Here is a 17,200-nt window from a genome sequence, read left to right as displayed (position 1 = left end):
CGCCCGGAATCGAACGCCCCGGGCGCCGCGCAGCCGCAGAGAGGGCGGGGCACCCGGCCCCGCCCCGTATGCTAATGAGCGCGTCCAGCCCCGCCCCTCCGGGGACGGGACGCGCCCAACGCGGCGGGGCGGGAGGGCGGCGGGGCTGAGCCGGGCCCCCCCCCCCCCGGAGCCAGAGTCGGGGCGCCGCGCCTGGGGCCGGGCGGCGCGCGGGTGGCACGGGCCGGGCACGCCGGCGGGCGCGGCGGGCGTCCGGGCTGCGCGCCCCCGCCGGCGCGAGGTGGTACGGCCCGCGGGGGCGGGGCCAGGGTCATGTGACGCGGCCCCGGCCGCCATTTTGCTCTGCGGTGTTGGTATTTAGAGCGCAGCGGCGGAGGAGCCGGGTCGCCTTCGCCTTCCGCGCCGCTCGCCTCCGCGCCCGCCTCGCCGCCGCTCCCGGCCCGCCGCCGCCGCCGCCGCCCAGCTCGCCCCCGCCCCTCCCGCAGGCATGTCCGAGGCCAAGAACCCCGAGTACGCTTCGTTCTTCGGCGTCATGGGCGCCTCGTGCGCCATGATCTTCAGCGGTGAGCGCCGCGGCCGGAGGGCCCGGGGCCGGGGCCGCCCGGGCGGCGCGGGGCCCGGGGCCGCGGCTCGGCGGGGCCCGGCGTGACGTCACGCGGGCGCGGGCCTCGCCGTCGGTGCGGGCCGCGCGGCCGCGGGCGGGGGCGGGCCGGGGCGGGGGGCGGCGGGGGGCGGCCCCGGGGGTCCCGGGCCGCGGCCTCGTCCCGCCCGCCGCCGCGCCGGGGCGGGGGTGGGGCGGCGCCGCCGCTGCCATCTTAGCCCGGTGAGGCGGGGGGGGGGGGGGGCTGGGCTGGGGGCGCGGGAGCGGCGGGCGGCGCGCCGGCCTGCGCCTGCTCCGCACCCCGCGTGCTGCGGCCAGGTGTGAGTGACATCACCTCGGAAGGCCGGGTCCGCGGGCGGCGGCGGCGGCCCGGGGGTGCCCGCCGCCCGAGCCCCCGAGCCCGCGTCCCCGCCAGAGGTCGCAGCCTGCGCCTCCGGGGCCGCCTGGCCGGCCGGAGTCGAGGGGTCCGCACCCCAAATAAGACAGGTGCTTCCGGTCGGAGCTGGCCGCGATTTCCCAATAGTTGTGTCCTGGCGAACTGATTGGTTGGGAAAGCTGGCGGGGGCCGGGGGGGGGGGGGGTCTGGGAGGGAGACGCTTGCTTGAGGGTCTGTGCTTCGAGGGGGTGCAAGAGTAACGTGGGGTGCCAGCATTTATAGGATTGGGTCTTTGTTCTTGAGGAAAGGCTTCAATTCCAGCCTTAGGAATGAGTGAATGAATGGGTGAATGAATGAATGACCTTGAGGGGGGCTGACCAGGGAGGGGCTGCGCTGGATGAAGAGAAACAAGAGTTCTTGATGGCACCTGCTTCTGAAGTTGGGCCTTGGACAGTCCTGGGGTGTTAAATTCAGTGGAAAAAAAAAAAAGGCCTTCCTGGGAGGAAAGAGCGTGGGTCAGACCCAAGACCGAGGGATGGAAGCAGGTAAGTCCCAGCTCCCCGGGACTGGTCTGGCCTGGTCCGGGCCTCCTCTGTAGGTCTAGTCCACGGTTTAAAGGGCCCCGCCCTGCCCCACCCTACCTGGTGGACTGGGGAGGCTCCTCTTGCAGGTATGTGGAGGGTTTGAACTCCAAACAGTGCCTGCTGACTGTAAACACCTGTAGGGTGGGGGCTTTGGGGTTCTGGTCTCTTGGAGGCCTCCCCTGCTTGGGCCTGTCTTGCCAGTCATGCGCTGCTGAGTGAGCTCTGCCCTTCCCACTCTCTTTAAGTAAGGGGTCATTTGTGGTGGGAGATGTGGTTTAGACTTCTCCATTCCTCCCAAGACTGGCCTGCACTTCCCACACCTTTGGGCTTCTTGGAGCAGACTGCCATGCATTCCCTTCCCCAGAGGTTCCACTGCTGGGGCCACCTGTGGTTATTGTTTGTGCCTGTCACTCATTAGCATATCTTGGCTGAATTTTTACTATGTGCCCCATATTAGGGAAACATTTGGTGGACAAACAAGATCCCTGCCCATGTTCTATCATAATGATTCCTGCCACCTTGAGTTTGCCCACTAAGTCCTTTTACTGCATCCAGCTCCCTGTCCCCTTGTCAGGTACCTGAGTGTGCTTCCCATTAGGCCTGGCTGGCGGGTCACTGCACACTGCTGAGCAGTACTATTGGCTTAGGTCTTACCTGCCTGGCACTGGCTCCTGTGGATTGAAATCTGCACATTTTCTTTGGTCTCTGTGTCCTTCCTGCGCCCCGCCCCCCCTGCTCCTCCATACATACTCACCCTGTCCGCAGCCTTTTTCATGGCCAGTTGAGTCACTGACTTCGTTTCTTTCAGTGAAGCACGACTTTCTGCAAGCACGTCAGTCTTCTACTTGAAAAAGTCCCTCTGGCAGCCTCTGGTGTTGCCGCTGGGCCAATTCCAAACTCACCTGCATGCCTTGCACTTGACTGATTTTTTTTTTGGGGGGGGGGCTTGAACTCTGGACTTGGGCACTGTCCCTGTTCTTTTCTGCTCAGGGCTAGCCCTATTCCACTTTGAGCCACAGCTTCACTTCTGGTTTTCTGGTGGTTAACTGGAGATGAGGGTCTCACAGACTTTCCTGCCTGGGCTGGCTTCAGTGATTCTCACATCTCAGCCTCCTGAGTAGCTGGGGTTCCAGGCGTGAGCCGCAGCGCCCGGCTCCACCAATCTTTTCATCTAAATGAAGTTGACACACATCTTGCAAGCCCTCCACTCTCCATCTGGCCTTCCAGCTTCCTTTTTTTTTTTCTTGTGTGTGTGACAAATATCCTGTTGATTCTTTCTTCATCATGTCTTCCATGAAAGCTGGCAGTTGCTCCTTTTCCGTATTTTCTGTGACTTCCTCTCTTGGTGAGTTCCTGGAACTGCCTTCTGACCCTGCTCTCTCTGCTCCAGTGCATTTGGCGTTGTTGGCAGCACTGCCTCCTGCAGTTCTGCATGCTTGGCCTTTTTACTACCTGCTGCTGCTCAGGCCTGAGCTGGTTTTATCCCCTTTTGCTTGGGGTAGGGGTGGGGGCTCGTCCCTATTTCTCTTTGTTGCTTTCTTCCCTACCCATCCCCCAGCCACATGACCTCCTTGCCTGCCTCTGAGGAAGGCCCCCTGCTCACTTCCTGCCTCTCTTGGCCCCACTATCGGTGTGCTGAGTTCCCTATGTTCAGTCCCACCAGGCCTGCCTGAAACATGGCCTGGGGTGAGTGCCAGCACTGCCCCTACACATCTGCCATGCAGCCTGACAGGACTGGGAGCTGAGAAAATGTACTGCTAACCATAATATGTGACTTGGAGTCATAACCAGGTCATTAGGCTATAATGCTCTCTTGAAGACGGAGCCAAGCACGAGCTGGAAGTGCTGCAAGTCTCACTGCGGCTGTGTTGGGGTAGCTTGGCACCGCCCTCCGCCCATGCCTCAGTGAGGACCCTCCATCTTGCTTGTCACCCCACATAGGCCGAAGGATCACTGATCTAGTCGCCCGGCTCTTCCACCCCAGCCACTTGGTCTGTGGTCCTTCCCAGACCCTCATACTGTGCCCTCACCCTGTTCTGTAAGTGCTTCTGTCGCTGGGCTATGAGCCCTGAAAAGGCAAGATCCACTGCTCAGTGCCTGCCCAAGTGGGCATCTTTGCTAGCCCAGAGATGAATAAAAATGAAGAGGAGGCATGGCTAGGATTGTCCTTGTCCCTTCTGCCGCTGCCTGTTTTCTGTGTAAAAATCCCGGATGATGATGGCATGGGTGCCCTGGAGGGCAAGTAGCGAGTGAGAACAGCTGCATTTTAAGAACTGAGACAGGGAAATGGATTTCTGGAAGGAAAGCATCATTCCCTGGAGTCCTGCCTCCCTGTCAGGCTGGAACCTTGAGGGCCCAGTGCAGGCAGGGGCTGCCTCTGGAAGGTTTCTTGAAGCCTCCTGGCTGGGCACTGTCCCCTCCAGCTTGCCCTTCTCCCTCCCTGGTTATACTTGAAGAGGATGTTGGACCTGTGCAGGCCCTGGGGTCTGCTGTGTAGAGGTGGCTAGGAGCATGCCCCTCTGAGCACCCAGTTCAGGGCGTAGTGGGAACTTGGATGACTTTAGAAGTGCTGGCCTGTAGGACAGGACTTACAAGGTCAGCTGACCCTGAGGTGAGGAGGGGCTATGTCCCGGTGGCTCTTGTAGCCAGGGCACTCTGAGCCCACATCTAGACCACTGAGAGGCTGAGAGTGCTGAGGACTTGGGGTACAACAGAAGGTGCTCAGAATCTCACAAAAGTGTCTGGAACCCCAGCTGTCTTCTTGGAGCTGCCTAAAGTCCTGGCAGCAGCCTGGGAGTGTGTCCTAGGGAGCAGGGCAAGAGCCCTGTGCGGATGAGGCGCTTTTGGAAAGGAGAGCTGGGCTGGGCTGGGTCTGCCTATGACCCTCCTGCTCTGCAGGGTATTCGGCTCCTTCTGAGTGGGAACTGGGGGAGCCCTCCTGGGGCTGCACGCTGATCTGGGCTCGCCTCCCTTCCACAGCCCTGGGTGCTGCCTATGGCACAGCCAAGAGCGGCACCGGCATCGCCGCCATGTCTGTCATGCGGCCGGAGCTGATCATGAAGTCCATCATCCCCGTGGTCATGGCTGGCATCATCGCCATCTACGGCCTGGTGGTGGCGGTCCTCATTGCCAACTCCCTGAATGATGGCATCACCCTGTACAGGTGAGTGTGGGCCCGGCCGCCAGCTGGCTGTTCTTTGGCAGGGGCCGGGCTGAGGGCCTCGTGTGTCTTTTCTCCACAGGAGTTTCCTCCAGCTGGGTGCGGGCCTGAGCGTGGGTCTGAGCGGCCTGGCGGCCGGCTTCGCCATCGGCATCGTGGGGGACGCGGGCGTGAGGGGCACTGCCCAGCAGCCCCGGCTGTTCGTGGGCATGATCCTGATCCTCATCTTCGCGGAGGTGCTGGGCCTCTACGGTCTCATCGTGGCCCTCATCCTCTCCACAAAGTAGCCGCGCGGAGCCACTGGCCACCGAGTCCGATGTAAAGACCACCCCTCCTCATTCCAGAACGAACAGCCTGACATGCACGGGCCGCCGCCCCTCCGTAGTTGGTCTTGTAAATGCGCAGTGTCCTAGTGCCCATCGTCCGTCGCCCCGCCTGGCCCCCGCCGCCCCGTGCTGTGGACATCTGGGCCCACTCCTCCCACCCAGGTCCCTCCGCGCCACCTAGAGTGCTGTGTATAAAGTGTTAGGGTTGTCATTCTTCACTGGATGTTATTTATGAAGACCCGCCCGCCCCGTCCCCGCCCGCCCGCCGGCGCGGCGCCCGCTCCGCAGCCCCCTTAGTACCGTGTCCCGTGGTTCCCGCGCCCCGGACTGCTTGGGCGGAGCCGGCGGGGCCGCGTCCCGTCCCGGCCGCCGGCCCGCGCCACGCTGTGTCCAATAAAGTTCTCGGATGTGACGCGGTGTGCGTGCGGTCTGCTGTGTGCTGCGCGCGCAGGCGGCGGGCGGGGCGGGGCGGGGCGGGCGCTCGGCAGCGCCGCGCGGGCGGGGCGGGTCACGTGTTCCTGCGGTCACGCGGGGCGGGTCATGTGACGGCGGCTCTCCAGCTGGCGGTCACGTGGCGCGGGGCGGCTCCGCCTCGGGCCGCGTCCGAGGTGCAGCGGCGCGGCCGGGTCCCCCTCACCATGCGCGGCGGGGAGTCGGCGCCGGCCCCGGTGCTCCAGTTCACCAACTGCCGCATCCTGCGCGGCGGCGAGCTGCTCAGGTGCGGGCCGGGCGGGCGGGCGGGGGCGCGGGGGCCGGGCCCGGGGCCGCCCCCGACGCCCCGGCAACCCGCCGGCCGGCCCCGGCCGCTCTGTCCGCAGGGAGGACCTGTGGGTGCGCGGGGGCCGCGTCGTGGACCCCGAGAAGCTGTTCTTTGACGAGCGGCGCGTGGCCGACGAGCAGCGGGACTGCGGAGGCCGCATCCTGGCGCCCGGCTTCATCGACGTGCAGATCAACGGTGCGGCTGGGCCGGGCCGCGGGCCGGGGCGCGCGCCGGGCTCCCTCCGACCCTCTTTTCTGTGGCCACAGGTGGATTTGGTGTGGACTTCTCCAAGGCCACGGAGGACGTGGGCTCCGGGGTCGCCCTGGTGGCCCGGAGGCTCCTGTCCCACGGCGTCACGTCCTTCTGCCCCACGCTGATCACGTCCCCGCCAGAGATTTACCACAAGGTGAGGTCAGGCTGCCCGCCCCGGCCCGCGGGGCGCCGGGACCCCAGCTCCTCGCTCAGGCCCCCCCCGGCGCGGCCCCTGCGCGCTCCGGCCCGGCCTTCCCCCTGGCCTGGCCTTTCCCCCGGCCTCGCCTCCGCCCGCCTCCCCTTGGCTTCCTCCATCCACCGTGGGCCCCTGGTGTCTGTAGCTGTCCCGCACTTGCTGTTCGCATTCCTGTCACACCTCGCCACTGCTGGCTGGTGCTTCCGGGCTGCCTGGGATAGCAAGGTCGCTGACTTTCTGCCTTTTTTTGGCCTGTATTGAGGCTTGAACTCAGGGCCTGGGCACCGTCCCTTAGCTTTTTTTTTTTTTTTTTTGGGTCCGGTCGTGGGGCCTGAACTCTGGGCCTGAGCGCTGCCCCTCAGCTCTTCAGCTCAAGGCTAGCGCTCTACCACTTGAGCCACAGCCTCACTTCTGGCTTTTCTTTTCTGCTTATGTGGTGCTGAGGAATCGAACCCAGGGCCTCATGCATGCAAGGCAAGCGCTCTACCACTGAGCCACCTTCCCAGCCTCTCCTTAGCTTTTTTGCTCAAGGCTGGCCTACCATTTGAGCCGTAGCACCACTCCTCTTCTCCCCTCTTCGGTGATTCATCAAGAGGTAAGAGGCTCCCAGACTTTCCTACCTGGTCTGGCTTCAAACTTCAATCCTCAAATCTCAGCCTCCTGAGCAGCTGGGATTACAGAGGTGAGCCACCAGCACCCAGCCTCTCCAGGGACTCTTGCTTGAGACAACCATTGTCTCTGGTCTGGTTCTTCCTCCCTAACCTGTCTGTGGCTTGTGACTCAGGTGAACACACCTTGGGGACAGAGCTGCTCCCTGGAGTTCTTGGCCACCCTCGCCCTGATCCTCTCCAGAAGAACTTGTGTTGTGACAGTGGGTGATATGCACCCGGCGTCCTTACCCTCAGTGTTTTTTTTTTTTGTAGGACACAGATATTCTCACTCATGCCCGCAGTGTGGCTGGCAAGATGCAGAACTTAATGCTGTTAGGTGATTTTAACAGATCCTGCTCATTCGTGTCTCATTCGTACCCTAGCCACTTTTTCCTCAGTGCAGGAGCAGTGTAGGCTCTGGGTGCTACCTGTGGAGCTCTGGCTGGGAGATGTGGGTGTGTGGGCTCTGGGCTTGGTCCTGCTCTTCTGACTTCTTGTGTCAGCAGGAAGACTTGGGACCACCTTACTCCTTTCTGAGTCTCGGTTTCCTCAGGCCTGAAAGGAGAATAATTAGTTTCATGGGGCTCAAAGTCCGATGCATGGTACATACTAAACACTTAGAAGATGTTAGAGATGTCTTCCTGAGAACTTCTTGCCTCACAGTCAAATGTCAAAAAACTGTACCTCTTGTTTTGCTGCAAGTGAGCTGCTTCTCCTAGTCTCTGGCTTACGTCAGTGTGATTCCAAGATAAGATTCTGTGTCTCTCCCCTCCAACATTTCCTCCATACTCCGCAGGCACACTCCAGCAAACTGGGTGTCCTCTCTCCTGCCCCCTTTCCTCCTGCACCGCAGCTAAGCATGCTCCTGCAGTGGGTCTGACCTGCACCGTGCAGGCAGCCTGTTGATTCTTCCTTAAATTTTCTTCCACTGGGGTCCAGGTACCTGACAGACTCTCCTGACAGACTCTCCACAGACTCCACAGACTAGGAGAAAGGCGGCAGAAGGCAGGCAGCAGACTACTGATGGTGGAGATCATGGAGGGCTTTGATGTGAAAGCTTATTGTCAAGCCATTTTAGAACCAGAGGACACTGAGCAGGTGTGGTAGAGTATGCTTATCCCAGCTGAGTGAGGCATTGGCAGGCAGGTCTCCATCTTACCCAGGCCAAAAAGCAAGAGCTTTTTTTTTAAAAACAAACAAACTAACAAACAATTTAGCCGGGCAATGGTGGCTCACACTTGTAATCCTAGCTACTCAGGAGGATGAGATCTGAGGATCTCGATTCAAAGCCAGCCGGGGCAGGAAACTCCTATCTCCAATAAACCACTAGAAAACCGGAAGTGGCGCTATAGCTCAAGTGGTAGAGCGCTCGCCTTGAGCTGAAGAGCTGAGGGACAGCGCCCAGGCCCAGAGTTCAAGCCCCATGATTGACAAAAAAACAAAAAAACCTATTTGGAGGCTGGTGCCATGGCTCAAGTGGTAGAGTGCCTGCCTAGCAAGTACAAGGTCCTGGATTCAAACTCCAGTACCACCAAGAGCAAAACAAATCCAGAGACTGTGTCCCTCGATTAGTTCCCCTTCACACTGGGCAGATGTGCTCTGCTACTTTGTCAGAAGTTACTTTGTTCTGTGGTCCCAGAGTGGTTGGATGACAGCACTTGCTGTTGGTCTTGATCCGCCTCCTTCCCCACTCCCCAGCCCTGCCCTTTGCTATCCTCCCAGGAGTCCTGTCCACCTGTATTCTCTTCTTCAAGCCTATTTCACTTTTATAATTAATACACATGTGTACAGTGTACGGGTTTCATGGTGATATTTCTATACATGCACAGTTTGAACCAATTCATCTGTTTCAGAGTCCCTTATTTGTGGAATCAAGATCGGACCCCACTGTCCCTCTGCTTTTTTATTATCCCAGCTGCTTTCCTGCCTTAAATGTGCCCCAGGCCATTCCCTCTGCTTCCAGCCTATGGTTTATCCTGCTTTTTTCTCTCGCTCCCTCGCCCTCGCTCTCTTGCTCCCCCTCCCTCTTGCTGATCCTAGCATTTGAACCCAGAGCATCATGCTTGCTAGGCAGGTGCTCTACCACTGGAGCCATGCCTCCAGCTGTTCTCTGTGCTTCGTGTTCTTACTCTGACTTTGAAGTTTTGTTCCAGGAAAATTTAGCCCGGTTTATTTTTTTATACTGGTACTGGGGTTTGAACTCAGGGCCTGGGCATTGTCTCTTGGTTTTTTTCTCTTAAGCCTGGCACTGCACTTGAGCTACACCCCCATGTCAAGACTCTGAATTGTTAATTGGAGTGAAGAGTCTCATGGACTTTCTTGCCTAGGCTGGCTTTGACCCTAGTTCTCAGATCTCAGCCTCTCGAGTAGCTAGGATTACTGGTGTGAGCCACACCTAGCCAGTCTTTCTGTTTCAGGCCCTATTTGTTTCTCTCAGGGGAAGGTCAGAATGATGCCTCTCTCACCTGCTTGCTACACTAGCCCAGAGGAGTTGCTTGGACTAGAGCATGGTTCGAGTAATAGAGCACATTGCTAGAAAGCGCAAGGCTCTAAGTTCAGTCCCTGGGTATACAAAGTGTACACACACACACACACACACACACACACACTGTACACACACAAAGTGTACACACACACACACACACACACACACACACCCTTACCTATTACTGAGATAAGCTGTATCTCCAAGTCTTTAGGCTTGTGAAATCCAGGACTTTGATCCTCCACGGATCACCTTGCTTTCTGAAAACCTGTAGACTCTTTTTTCTAGAAGTTTCAGGGCTGGGCGCTTTAAGGATAGGGATGTCTGTGTGTGTGTGTTGCTTTTGGCCTTTGGCTTGGTTTTCTATTCTGGGCCAGTGCTGGACTCTGGACCACTGAGCTGGGGTCCTGCTAGCCTGCCTGGCTGTGTGTCCCTTGAGCTTTTTTTCCTCTGTGACAGTTGTCCTCTGGGGGGGCCCCCATGGTTTATGGTTGGGCCTCTGGCAGGCATGCCCCCCCCCCCCCACCCCGCTGTCTTTCTTGTTGGCTCCCACTTTCTAGTCATTTTTCCAAGCTTTTTATCTTCCAGATCAGTTCTTGGGTTTCTCACTTGCATTTTTTTTTTTTAACTGTAAAAAGCTTGTTTTCTTTTCCTCTCTCCCTTATCAAACAATGTTTTGTGTTTTTTTTTCTTTTTCTGGGCATAGTACTGGGACTTGAACTCAGTACTTGTGTGTGATAGGTATGAACCACTTGAGCCAGCTTTTTGAGCCACTTTTTTGTTTTATTTATTTATTTATTTATTTATTTATTTTGGGTCCGGTCATGGGGCTTGAACTCTGGGCCTGGGTGCTGTCCCTCAGCTCTTCAGCTCAAGGCTAGCACTCTACCACTTGAGCCACAGCGCCACTTCCGGCTTTTTTCTTTTTGCTTACGTGGTGCTGAGGAATCGAACCCAGGGCCTCATGCATGCAAGGCAAGCGCTCTACCACTGAGCCACCTTCCCAGCCCTTTGTTTTATTTTTCAGATAGGATCTTGAGTCTTTTGCCCTGGATCAACCTCAGAGATCTTCTTACTAACGCTTCCTGAATGTCTGTGGGTAGAGGCATGCTTTTCTTTCCTTTTTTTTTTTTTTGTCAGTCCAGGGGCTTGAACTCAGGGCCTGGGCAGTGTCCCTGAACTTCTTTTGTTCAAGGCTAGTGCTCTACCACTTGAGCCACAGCACCACTTCCAGCTTTTTCTGTGTATGTGGTACTGAGGAATGGAAGCCAGGGCTTCATGATGCTGGGCAAGCACTCTACCACTAAGCCACCTTCCCAGTTCCTCCTTTTATTTAAATCAGTGCTGGGGATCTATCCCAGAGCCTTGTATATGCTGGGCAAGTGGTCTACCATTGAGACGTATCCCCAACCCCAGATTCTTGCTTCACAGGGGTAAGACTGTTCATGATGGCTCTGTCAGCAGCCTCTGGGTGTCTGTTTCTCTTATCGGGCTGTTTCTTTCCGTCCGGCCTGGCTGTGTGCTGTGTGCTGTGTGTGAGGGCGGGTTCTGGCTGGCCACTGGGAACATCCAGACCAGAGGATGGGGTTGCAGGTCAGCTCCCCTGGGTCCTGTCCCCTGGGAGGATGGTCACCAGGCCTGCCTGGTGACTACCTCTCCATCACCTGCTTCCCAGCATGCCTCACGCTGGCTGCCTTGTGGCTTCCTTCGGCGGGGCGCCGTGGGAGCAGGAGCTCCTGAGCTTCAGCTGCTGTCTGACAAGGCTCCATTGTCCTTCCCTCGTCCACTGCTCAGGGTACCTCAGGCTGCAAGGGCTGGGTCCCCATCTGCCTAGTGTCTGCCTGTCTAGCTCCCACATTCTGACTGTCCCGCCCCCGTTCCTTTCTCTGTCCCTAGGTTAAGTATCTTAACCGCCTCTCACTTTAGTTAGGGGGGGGGTTCCAGGAAGGGGCCTGGCCCAGCCACCATCCTTGCCCAGGGCCTGCCAGAGCCATGGGTTCCAGGATGTCTCCATGCCCTAACCCCGCTGGAGGGACATGTGCGCGGGGTCCCCCGGGACCACCCTGATGCCGTGTCTGGTGTGAAGGGGTGGGGTCTAGCCTTAGCCATCTGTGCTGATTTCTCTGGCCTTCACCCCTGCTCACGCCCTGCCCTCTCCCGCCTTCACCCCTGCTTTGTGATCTGTAGCTCAGGGAAGCCATTGTCACTGCGGGGTCTCACTCTCCTTCCCCCCCCCGCCCCCGCCATGCAGGCGCCCCATGCCTGCTGCCGCCCCATCTGCGTCTGTCTGTCCCCATCCTCCCTTCCTGCTCTTGACGGCCCCATGGCTGTCATGGAACACCAGAGGGGAACGGCCTGTGGGGCCGGGCCGGGCGGGGTCCCGGGCCTGTGACCTGGGGGCTCTGCTGCTGGCTGGGCTGTGGGGGACAGAGTGGTAACAGCTGGTTTCCCCCCAGGTCCTTCCTCAGATCCCCGTGAAGAGCGGAGGCCCCCATGGGGCCGGCGTCCTCGGTGAGTGGCGGGCCCCTCCCCCTCAGAGGACGGCAGGGAGGCGGGCAGGCCTGAGGGTCCAGGACCCGCGCCGGGCAGGCGGGGGTGTCTGCTGAGCCGCCCTGTCCCCTTCAGCAGGGGTGCACCTGGAGGGCCCCTTCATCAGCCGGGAGAAGCGAGGGGCACACCCCGAGGCCCACCTCCGCTCGTTTGAGGCGAACGCTTTCCACGATGTCCTGGCCACCTATGGGCCCCTGGACAATGTCCGAATCGTGACGCTGGCCCCAGAGCTGGGCCGCAGCCATGAGGTCATCCAGGCCCTCACCGCCCGGGGCATCTGCGTGTCCGTAGGTGAGGGGGGGGTGCTGGGGCCTGCGGGTGAGGCTGGCACGGGACGCCGCAGGGCCCCTCACCCAAACACCCCCACACAGGGCACTCGGTGGCCGACCTGCAGGCCGCGGAGCAGGCGGTGCGCAGCGGGGCCTCCTTCATCACTCACCTCTTCAACGCCATGCTGCCTGTGAGTGCTGCCCCGGGGCAGGGCTCCCCCTCTCCCCCCTCTCCCGGCTCACCCTGCCCTCCCCCTGCCAGTTCCACCACCGGGACCCCGGCATTGTGGGGCTCCTGACCAGTGATCAGCTGCCCCCTGGCCGCTGCATCTTCTACGGGATGATTGCCGACGGCATCCACACGAACGCGGCCGCCCTGCGCATTGCCCACCGGGCGCACCCCCAGGGTGAGCAGCGCACGTCCTTGCGGAGGGGGGGGTGGGGCAGGACAGGACAGCCAGGTCCTGAGCGTACCTCTCCTCCAGGGCTGGTGCTGGTCACCGACGCCGTCCCTGCCTTGGGCCTGGGCAATGGCCGCCACACACTGGGGCAGCAGGAGGTGGAGGTGGATGGGCTGATGGCCCACGTGGCAGGTGAGCGAGCGGTGTGCCCGCGAGGACAGCCCGAGGCCTCTGCTGCGGTGCGGGAGACCTTTGTACCCCTTGCCTGCTGCTCCCGTACTCTGCAGCCCCCCCACTGAGTCTGGTCCCTTTGCTCTCAAGGTACCAAGACCCTGTGTGGCAGCATCGCCCCCATGGACGTGTGTGTCCGCTATTTCCTGCAGGCCACAGGTACGTGGCCAGCTCTGCCACCCGTGGAGTCCAGAGGGGAGGCTCCGTGGGGCCAGTAGCCGGCTGCTAGAGCTGGGTGATGGCAGCGAAGCCCTGGCCTCGGGAAGAGCGGCAGCCCTCAAGTTGTGCACGGGAGGGCCACGGCCCAGTGCTGTTGTGGCCACTCCAGGGGCAGGGCTGGGGGCAGTAGAGCAGGTGCAAGTTGCTTTTCCAAGGCTCCAGGGCAGCCATGCAGGGGCCTTCTGGGGGTGGCGAGGAGGGTGGCGCCCTGGCAGGTCCCGGAGGCTGCGGCATCAGGTCTCAGAGCAGACAGGCTGGGGACACAGGGCCGCGGGAGGACCACCTGGGCATCAGGAGACAGGTGACAGGGGTGGCATGGTCACCACCTCTAGATTGGGGGAGAGTGCCGCCACCAGGCTGGTGGTGGTAGGTTGGTCTAGGGATCACTTCTTGGCATTGGCGGGGGGCAGGCTTCCCAGGGCCAGGAGGAGGCAGAGGGAATAGGAAGTGGTTTGTCAGGGAAGAGCAGAGCCATGTTCTTGGCGGGCAAGGGTGGGCCTTGCTAACCTGCTGCGGGAGCCCTGGGCCACCCTCTCGCCCCAGTCCTGAGCCCGGGAGCTCATATGGTCACCTGCCCCACGTCCCTGAGCAGGCTGCAGCGTGGAGACAGCGCTGGAGGCCGCATCCCTGCACCCTGCCCAGCTGCTGGGCCTGGACAAGCACAAGGGGAGCCTGGAGTTCGGTGCTGATGCAGGTGAGGCCCCACGCAAGCGGGGGGGGGGGGGGCAGTTCCTCCCCAGGCTCCTGGCCAGCCTGCTGCCACCGCCTCTTGGGCCCCTTTCCCAACAGCCACACTTTCTGTTGTCTGAGTGAGGGCGGTGGGTGGCAGGGAGCACTGTCCTGGGATTCCAGCGGGAGGAGCTGCAGCTCTTGGTTCCAGACCTCTGGAGGGCTGATGCACCAGGCACCGGTGGTAGTCCTGGGCCCTGGCTCCCCATCGGGCACACATCGGGGCATGACTTTGTGGGAACAGGCCCCCCTCACCGTCTCCCCTCCTCTGGCTCCATCGCAGACTTTGTGGTGCTCGATGAGGCCCTCCGTGTCCAGGCCACGTACATCTCAGGAGAGCTGGTGTGGCAGGCGGAAGACGCCAGGCCGTGACAGAGGGCCCTGGCTGGTGTGGCACCAGTTGGATGCTGGCAGCTGGCAGGGTGGGTGCCGGGGAGCTGGTCTCCAGCCCTGCCCTGGTCTGCAGCCACCCCCGGGGGGCAGCGGCGTGGATAAACATGCAGCCAGCAGGACTTGCCTTGTCTGAGTCGTGTTTGCATCTGGTGCTGGGCTACTGGCTGCTTTCATGGCAGCCTGGGGCCTCCGGGGAGGTGTCGGGCCGGGGCCCTGGGGTTGAGGGGGCCCTGGGGTTGGGGGGGCGGGGGGCTGTCTACTGCTTTCTGAGCCACAGGAAGATGCCAGGCGGGGAAGAGGGAGAGCATACTGTCGGAGGACCGTGGGAAGGGGCCGGAGGACAAGGGATGGTGTGCGATGTGTATTCGCTGCCCCTGGGCTGGGTGGGCCTCCCAGCCCTGGCACTGGGGTCACTCAGCAGCAAGGACTGGGGGTGGTGGCCTGGGGACCCCTGGGCCTCTCGCCCTGCCCCCTGACCTGCCGGCCCCCAGCGTCCAGCGGGCTGGCGAACAAGATGCCACTCCCAGGGGACCTTCGCTCTGCAGCCGGGCTCCTGACTGGCCGGGCTGGGGTGACGCGGGCTGGGGTGCTGCTCGGCCGGGGTCACTCGGGCCAGCACCAGACTGTTCTCCCCGCTTAGCTGCACCCTGGCCCGGGGTGGGGGGTGGGGGTGGGGCGGTCACCCTGACTTCTTCATCTGGGGCACGGGGCTCATGGGTGGTTTCAGGAGGACTGTCTGGATGCAGGGTTACAGACAGACGGCCTGACGCGGCTGTGTGCGGCCCCTTTGAACAAACGGTCCCGGGGTGCGCAGTGATTAAGAATTGGGCCTCGGTGCGGGTGGAGCCAGGGAGGCCTGGGGCGCGGGGCGTCTGCGGGGCTGTGGGCCCGCTGTCAGCCCAGGACGGCGGTGCCGGTGCAGAGCGCCTGGGCGGCCCCCGAGCCTGCACCCCAGTGCTGCGTGCGCGTCCTGTCCTGCAAGAACCCGAAGCTGGGTCACCCCCGTCCCCATCCAGGGGCCGCCCCCCGCGCGCCTCGCTCAGCTCAGGGCGAGCGCCACAGCGCCACTTCCGTTTTTTCTGGTGGTTTATTGGAGTAATGAGTCTCAGGGACTTTCCTGCCGGGGCTGGCTTCGAGCCTGGATCCTCAGATCTCAGCCTCCTGAGTAGCTGGATGGCAGGCGGGAGCCACCAAGCCCGGCCCAAGCGCTGGAAGTGTTCCGCGTCGTGGCGCCCCTCCCCTTCCCCAGCTTCCCCACCCCCACCCCCACCCCCACCCCGCCGCCTTTCCTGGCCCTGGGGCGGCGCGGAGGGCGCAGGTCCGCGCGGGGCCTGGGCCTGGGCTGGGCGCGCGGCGATCCCCGGTGGCCGAGCCGGCCCGCGCGCGCCCTGGCGGCCGCCCGGGGAAACAGCGGCCGCCACGCCGAGCGGTTCGGGTCCTTTTCCCCAGGAGCCCTTGGCTCCCAGGGCCCCCGGCTGGAGGCCCGGCTGGGGGTGGAGTGGGGAGTGCGGGCCACCGCAGAGGCGGTGCTGCCCCGGCTGGCTTTGGACTGTGATCCTCAGATCTCAGTCTCCCGAGTAGCGAGGATGGCAGGCGGGTGCCACCGGCGCCTCTGTGATCTCACACCGTCCTTGAAGGTGACCCTTCAGCCATCACAGAGACTGGGGCTGAGAAAGGACAGAGAAGGAAATCTCGCAGCTCCCTCTAGCCGAGGTGCTATGACCTGCGCCAGGCCGGGTGAGACCATCTTCCCTAGCATCCTGCATCCTGGGATCCGCCTGCCTCTCCAGGTGTAGGAGGAGGAGCTGCCTGGTGGGGCCTCGCCCGGCCTTGCCTGCTGGCAGTCTTCAGGGCCCAGGAGGGCTGAGCGCCGGCCTCCCTCCGCCTGCCCCTCCCTTGCCCCTCTGCTGCCTCCTCCAGGGCACTGGCTTCTGCTGCTCCCGGGCTCTCCTCATCTACTCACACTCTCTGTGTCTCTGAGATTGCTCAAGAACCATGTGACTGTGTCGCAGCAATGGGCTTAAGCAAGAAAAAAAAGCAAAAGAACCCAGATCACTCTCCAGTCGAAGTCAGCCCCCACTGTGGTTGCCTGTGTTTGGTTCTTGTTCTTTTGCACTTGCTTTACTTACACCGGAGTCTGGAAATGTAGATCACAGGTAGAACTCTCCCCAGTACGCGCAAGGTCCTGGGTTCCGTCCTCAGCAAGTTGTACACGTGCTTACGTTTCTAGGAGGAAAATCATCAGGGGCTGTTACTTTTCTTGGTATTGTTGGGTTCAGGGTCTTTGTAGCCCGGGCTGGCCTGGAATTTGTGACCTTCCTGCATTAGCCCCTTTGAGTGCTTGGTTCTCTTGTGTGTGTGTATATATATTTACTGTATATATGCAATATATTTGTGTATGTGCATAAACAAAACTGGGAATTCTTTTTGTGTCTGTTAGGAAAGAGACTGACCCACACGAATCCACAAACATTTATCCCATCCACAAATGGACTATCACTCTTCTGCACCCTTCACAGCTGAGGAAGCGAGCAAGCGAATGTCAGGAGAGTCAGGTGCTAGCGGTTCGTGCCATTTAGGAGGCTGAGATCTGAAAACAGAGGTCCAAAGGCAGCCTAGACCCACACATCTCCAGTCGTCAGCAAAAAGCCCGGACTGGTGGCACAGATCAAGTGGCATGGCTGAGCCTTATGCAGAAAAGGTGGAGGGAGCCAAAGCCCGAGGCCTGGCTGCAGGCCCACCCCCGGCTACGTGCAGAGTGTGACTCGGACAGCCGTGGCCATCGCAGGACAAGGCTATGGCTGCCCCCGGCTAGTGCACCACTGGCGGCCTCAGGGGCCCCGCCTGGCAGCTGTCCAGGCCTCAGTCCCCTACAAGCTGCAGCGCTGCCCGCTCCTGCCTCAGTTTCTTCATCTGAAAACTGGGCAACAATATCGCGGATGCTTTCAGACGTCAGTAACCAGGACAACACCCGCAAGGGAAGGAGGTGGGAGAAGCGTTCAGGCCGGGCGGAGGCGC

At 61.1% G+C, this 17,200-nt stretch overlaps 2 protein-coding genes across 2 annotated transcripts; both read left to right on the top strand.

Moving 5' to 3' along the window:
- Positions 1-343: 343 nt before the first annotated feature.
- Atp6v0c (ATPase H+ transporting V0 subunit c) lies at positions 344-5,459 on the top strand. Its single transcript, XM_042698381.1, has 3 exons — positions 344-563; positions 4,541-4,724; positions 4,804-5,459. Exons 1-3 carry the CDS (start codon positions 488-490, stop codon positions 5,006-5,008), a joined length of 465 nt encoding a protein of 154 aa, XP_042554315.1. The 5' UTR covers positions 344-487; the 3' UTR covers positions 5,009-5,459.
- A 172-nt stretch (positions 5,460-5,631) lies between these two features.
- Positions 5,632-14,301, top strand: Amdhd2 (amidohydrolase domain containing 2). The gene is made up of 11 exons (XM_042698460.1): positions 5,632-5,765; positions 5,866-6,002; positions 6,074-6,213; positions 11,847-11,901; positions 12,019-12,231; positions 12,312-12,400; positions 12,472-12,616; positions 12,695-12,802; positions 12,932-13,000; positions 13,653-13,754; positions 14,073-14,301. Exons 1-11 carry the CDS (start codon positions 5,686-5,688, stop codon positions 14,159-14,161), a joined length of 1,227 nt encoding a protein of 408 aa, XP_042554394.1. The 5' UTR covers positions 5,632-5,685; the 3' UTR covers positions 14,162-14,301.
- The last annotated feature ends 2,899 nt before the right edge of the window (positions 14,302-17,200 follow it).

The sequence above is a fragment of the Dipodomys spectabilis genome, unplaced genomic scaffold, assembly GCF_019054845.1.
Source record: "Dipodomys spectabilis isolate Male_0828 unplaced genomic scaffold, ASM1905484v1 ptg000231l, whole genome shotgun sequence".
NCBI classification, from domain to species: Eukaryota; Metazoa; Chordata; class Mammalia; order Rodentia; family Heteromyidae; genus Dipodomys; species Dipodomys spectabilis.
The sequence above is the reverse complement of the archived record's forward strand: the minus strand, read 5'-3'. Positions and strand labels throughout refer to the sequence as shown.